General features: G+C 46.4%; 1 protein-coding gene across 6 annotated transcripts in view; it reads right to left on the bottom strand.

Annotated features, from left to right (window-relative positions):
• Nucleotides 1-908, bottom strand: part of SNAPC3 (small nuclear RNA activating complex polypeptide 3) — a 38,889-nt gene extending 37,981 nt beyond the window's left edge. For 5 of the 6 annotated variants that reach the window (XR_009691092.1, XR_009691091.1, XR_009691094.1 and 2 more), the window contains exon 1: nt 558-907. Coding sequence is in view for 1 of the 6 variants with exons in the window: in XM_061132468.1 (XP_060988451.1) it covers nt 558-874 (317 nt within the window). In the remaining 5 variants the exon portion in view is untranslated. Of the gene's footprint in view, nt 1-557 lie in introns of all 6 variants that reach the window. The other variant, XR_009691095.1, reaches the window with a different exon arrangement.
• Nucleotides 909-6,000: the final 5,092 nt, after the last annotated feature.

Genomic DNA, 6,000 nt, shown 5'->3' on the forward strand with positions numbered 1-6,000 from the left:
AATTATGCGCCGATACTCAACTAATGAAAAGGATACATGGCTGACTGAAGTCGGCCAATATTGTTTAAAGGAGAAAGAGATCCTTACTGATTTTTATATTTTCATCCAAAATAAGACACTTTGAAGAAAATCTTAGTAACGGCATACTCAGAAGATCCCCAAGAGACCACAGACAATCAAGGTTTTAACCCTGTTCTGGTTAAATCTCCTTTCAGTCTCATTACTAAGGTTCCTCCGTTGTCAAAATCTGTCAATGACAGATACACGTCGCTGTTACTCTGACTACTTTCTTATATTAATAAGCACTTTAAAAACTAGTGAATAGAAACATTAATCTTTCTTGCAGCTGCCTCGTCCCTTCTCTCCAACTAGACGAAATCGTGCATTCCCCTCGCGGGACTTCTCCCGTTGTTCCGGGAAAGCTTTGATAGGGCGGCCCTTCTACCCCGGGGAGTAGACCACAGGCCTGCCCAAGGATGAGTCCCAGGGGAGCGTAGGAGCAAGATTGCACCCCGGATGACTCCAAGCTGCAAGAGCCCTCTCGGCCCCGCACTCACCCGCACACCGCCCTCAGCTCGGCTGCCGTTTCCAGGCTGCAGCCCAGATCGCGGGCCACGGCGGCATCCTCGCTGCCGGAGTCGGTGACTCCTCCGGCCCCGGGCAGCGCCGGTGCCGGCGGCTCCTTCAGCGACAGGTCCCCTTCCCCGCGCAGCCGGCCACGCCACAGCTCCCCGAAGGCGGCCACATGGAAAGCGTGCGTGTTTAGCTCAGGAAGCTCGTACTCTGGAAAGTTGAAGCCGCCACTGCTGGGGACCGGATCCTGCCTGCCATCCATCCCACCGCACGCTGGGTCTCCTCGGCTGTCTTCAGCCATGTTCGCCCCACTCCCTTCCCTGCGAACAGCGGCTGATCAAGGCCTCGCGGGGCGTGCTGGGACCTGTAGTTGCGCGTGACTCGGGCTGGCAGGCAGCCGCGCTGCGCTGGCGCAGCTTTAGACACTACATTTCCCGGCAGGCTCTGAGTCGGACCCGCCCTGGGCGGGGCACCGCAAGCCTCCGCGTGAAGGGTTTGAGCGCATTGTTCTCCGCTTCATTCGCACAGCTGAGCGGTTGCGGCTCTGTTCCCTGCGGCCAGTGGCTGTGTTCTCAGCCCCCACGGTTATGCAGCATCGCTCTCCTACGGAGCAGGGCGGCCCTGACATGCCCTTTGGTCTCGCTCTTGGCTTTTTTCTCGGCCCTAGGGTTCAGGACTTTTCCTTGACTCCAAGGTTCATGAGTTGCGCTGCTGCCTCAGTGCCCCAGAGTCTGAGAGACTTGGGGGTTGAGGGCTGAGACCCGGGACACAACCAGCTCTCCAGATCCAGTTCCTTTAGAACCTCACCAACGGCCCCATGAGTTTCCCAGCTGGCTCAGTGGTGGCTCAGTGGTAAAGAATCCGCCTGCCTGACAAAGAGAACAGACTTGTGGACGGGGGAGGAGAGGATGGGACAAATTGGGAGAGTACCATTGAAACATATATATTACCATATGCAAAATAGCCAATGGGAATTTGCTGACACAGGGAGCTCAAACCCCCTGTTCTGTGACAGCCTGGAGCAGTGGGATGAAGGGGGAAGTGGGAGGGAGGTTCAAGTCGGGACATTTGTATACCTACCACTGAGTCATGTTGATGTATGGCAGAAATCAACACAACATTGTAAAGCAATTATCCTCCAATTAAAAATAAGAAGAATACAGATAGCTGTTGGAAAAAAAAAATCCACTTGCCAATGTAGGGGAGAAATCCAACAACACCCTTTCCAGGCAGGTATTTATCATCCCCTTTGTGCTATTTGAGGAAGGAGTTAACTGCTAGTTAACAGAAGCAGGGTCAGAACCGCTGGGCTTTTATCTATAAACAAAAAACTCTCCCTCCATATTTGAGACTTAAGGAGGTACTCTAGACAAAGCTTGTGTCAGCCACTGAAATGGTTAGAAGGGGGGAAAAGCCAAGGGTTTAAGTAAGCAAAGGCAGAAAATGAGACAGAAGTTGAATGACTTGGAATAGTGGGGCTAAGGCCGCCTTCTCCCCTAAATTTGCTGTGATGTAAGCCTGTGATTTCTTTAATCTTTAGCTAGTTTGAGTTGAATTCTTGCAATCTGAGTACAGTTAGTCTTTGCAGGGCCTGTAAACCTTGGTCCAAATCCCTTTATTACAGAGAATGAGGTTACAGTTTCAGGTAGAAGAACTCTAACATATATTTGAGGATTCAGTAACGTTTTCTCTGGACGTGGAAATCAGGATGGTTCCTGAGAAGCAGTGGGAAGGGGCGAGACCAGGTGGAACACAGCAGGGGAAGATGGTTCACTTTGGAACAGCATCTTGAACTGTGTGGGTCTCAGGGTCAGTAGGGAAGGATCAGTGATGAGCACCAGCAGTTCTCCCTTGAGTCTTCTCATCAGAGGCCCCTCTGTGGAATAAGGCTGAAGGAGTCTGGAAGAGCCTCTGCAGCATAAAAATTATTTTAAGCTGAAAGCATTTGAGAACTGAATTTTTTTTTGAACTCCATTATCTACCTAAATGTGGAGCCTTCCCAAAGGACTCCATTTTCATAAAGCCCCTCCCACAACTAGAGAGCCCTGGTTTAGGAAGATCCCCTGGAGAAGGGAAAGGCTACCCACTCCAGTATTCCGGCCTGGAGAATTCCATGGACTGTATAGTCCTTGGGGCCACAGAGTCAGACGTGACTGAGTGACTTTCACTTTCACAACTAGAGAAGATGGGCTAGAGGAGGGCATCACAGGCATACCTGGTCATAAAGCTGTATCATCCTTCGGTTCTCCTAAGGAGAACTTGAAAGTCATTTGCTTTCCTGTAACTGCCTGCTCCCCTCCCCCTTATCCTGTTAAGATAGTGCAAAAGCCCAAATTCTAACTGCCTCCTAGAGTCACAGTTTTCTGTGAACTCTTGTTAATCAGTCTTGTCCATTTAATTCACAGGCCCCAAATGACAATATAAGTGTGTAGAAAAAGTTTTTTCTCTGATAACAAAGCTGGGACAGAGGCAGCTTCTGGCCCTGTGGCAAATTTGGCAGCAAATGGGACTATTGTTAGACCTAACACTAGGATCAGACAAAAGCAGAAAGGAGTTAGAAAGAGTCTACCATCGCAGGATATAGTCCTTATAAATCTGGGTGAGTTTTGTATGATTTCTGATAAAGAAAAACAAAAACAAAAAAACTAAGGTTTCCCAATTGTGGATGTTGGAACCAACCACTTGAGTTGAGATGGTGGCATTAGTTGAGAAGGAAAATGGCAATCCACTCCAGTATTCTTGTCTGGGACATCCCACGGACAGAGGAGCCTGGCAGGGGCTACAAGGTCATGGGGTTGCAAAGAGTTGAGAGATGGGATAGTGGTAGCACAAACCAAAATCATGGCTCTTGGTTGGAAAGTAGGAATAGGGAGACATGAGCTCTCAAAGTTTGAGCATTACTTTCCTCACTTGAATGGTGTCACCACTGATTTTTGAAATAGAATTTTTTTTGGAACACAGTCATGTTTATTTGATTTCATATAGTTTATGACTGTTTTTGCATTACGACAGCAGAGTTTAGTAGTTTCAGGAGACTGAATGGTCTGAAAAGCCTGAAATATTTACTATCTGGCCCTTTATAGATGTTAACTAGACTTACTGTGTGATCATTTCACAATATATACAAATATTGATTCATTATGTTGTACATCTGAAACTAGTATATCTCAATTATATCTCAATAAAAATAAAAAATATGTAATTATAGTAAAAATGTTTGCTGACTCCTTTTTTAGATGGTGATGTGCTTCTTTTTAAAATTTATTTTATTGAAGTATAGTTGTTTTGCAAGATTGCATTTATTTCTGTTGTACAGCAAAGTGATTCAGTTATACATATATATATATACTTTTTCATATTCTTTTCTGTTATGGTTTAGTACAGGATATTGAATATAGTTCCCTTGTTGTTTATCCAGTCTACGTATAATAGTTTGCATGTACTAATCCAAAACTGCCAATCCATTCTTCCCCCAACTTCTTGGCAATCACAAGTCTGTTCTCTATGTTGCTTATTTCTCTAAGAATAGAGGTCTTATGGAAATCCAAAACATGAACTGATGTGTTCATGGCATCTGACACCAGAAATCCACACTACGTTTTCTTCCAAGGCTTTCTGGCTTTCATTGTGCACATCCACTCCATTCCTTTCCTCTCTGTCAGGTAGTTCTCACTGGCTCCTTATGTACACTGCTAAATGGTGGGGGGGAAATCTCCCTTCTAGCTAGGTTAGAAAGGAGGAGATAGCAAAGAAGATTTAATTAAAGTTGGCACCACCACCCCCAGCCCCTGGGTGGTAAGGAGAGCCAATGTACACTTCTGGTCATAAAAGCTAGTCCCAGGGAGACAAGAAAAAAACAATTCCTTCTCAACACAATTACTCTTTTGCAACTTGTCAAATTAATGCCATTTTCACATGTGTTTTCTTTGTATGTGATTGGTCATGGTAGCTGAGAAGAAACCACTCACCTTGGAGAGTGTGCCCTGCTTTTTAGGGACGTTTCTGAAGATGTCAAGCATATCAAACACCAGGGATTGCTCTCACCCTCCCAGAGTCAGCAGTGACTAAACAGAGCAAAGCCTCTCGGGGCTCAAGTTTGCAAGTCCCAGCCAAAGATAGAGAGGAGGACTGTCCTCTTCCTACAGGGAGGGCCAGGGCTTACTGAGGGAGTGGGCGGATGTGGGGGCACTTCACTGACGGCTTCAACGAGAGGCCACATAGCTGGAGAAGAGTTGACAAAGGAGGGAGAGATGGAGTGTTTGTATGAGATTCCCTGTTTTTGAAGATCTAGTCTGGAAGGCATTTGCTGGTGTGTAGTAGAATAAAGTCCGACACTGTTACAGCCTGGGTGATGAACTTCAGTACATTGTCAGGGGAGACTGAGCAGTGAAGATTGTCAGGAAGGAATATTTGGTACCCTCTGGTGGCTTTAGGGGAGCGCCAGCAAAGAGAGCGGAGACATGCCTGCAGCATTGGGACAGTGCCTCCCAGCACGAGAGAGAGTTGGATTGTGTTTTTTCTAAAGGCAGAGAAGAGATGTGCACTGCTTTGCCCCACATGCTTCATATTCACATGATGCATACGGACACGTGATAAGGTTGCCAGATTTAGCAAGTGAAAAGTGCAGGACGTTCACTTACATTTGAATTTCAGAGATAAATAATGAGCGAATAGCTTTTTAGTGTAAGTATATCCCATGTACTATCTGGGATACACTAAAAACATTTTTTTTTTTTTGTTTTTGTGGATCTGTTATTCAAATTTAACTATTCTTTATTTTATCTGGCAACGCTGTGCCTGGTCTATAGCCTGCTTCATAACCTTTCAGATCAGCTCATGGATCTACAAGAAAACTTCCCTCTGGATCTTTTGAGAAAGAGACCAAAAGCCAGAGGCAGAAAGAGAACAGGAGTGGCCTAGCTTTCCCTGTTTGGAAAAGCCCTATGTACCAGGCCACGCCGGGCTGTTGGTCAGCACTCAGCTGGCCAATGTCATGTCTCTGCTCTGGTCTAACCAACTGTGGCCATGCCATGGGCTATTGGGGTGGGGGGTGGGGGCACATACAGAGTTGTTTACACAGATAGAAGGCAGCTAGGCTTGTCATTATATCCAGGGCACTTCTGTCTGCCAGCAGGCTCCCTCACTCCAGCCCTTCTCCTCCCCCACTTCTCTACCTCAGGCAAGAAGCGGCTCCTTTTCTAATACCCCTTACCTCAACTCAGTGCTGACCCCTCTCCTCCCTTCCTCTGAAGACTCTCTAATGTGACTCTGATGTTTTTTGGCCTGCTTATCTGTCTACTGACACTCACTCTTGCTCCTGTCATGGTGACCTTCTAGCCTGCTTCTTTTTCTGCACTATTTTCGAAACTCTATTCAGCTAAATCATTTAAGGCTCAACTAAAATCATTCCATTCCATCAAGTCTTTT

The sequence above is a fragment of the Dama dama genome, chromosome 29, assembly GCF_033118175.1.
Source record: "Dama dama isolate Ldn47 chromosome 29, ASM3311817v1, whole genome shotgun sequence".
Lineage (NCBI taxonomy): Eukaryota > Metazoa > Chordata > Mammalia > Artiodactyla > Cervidae > Dama > Dama dama.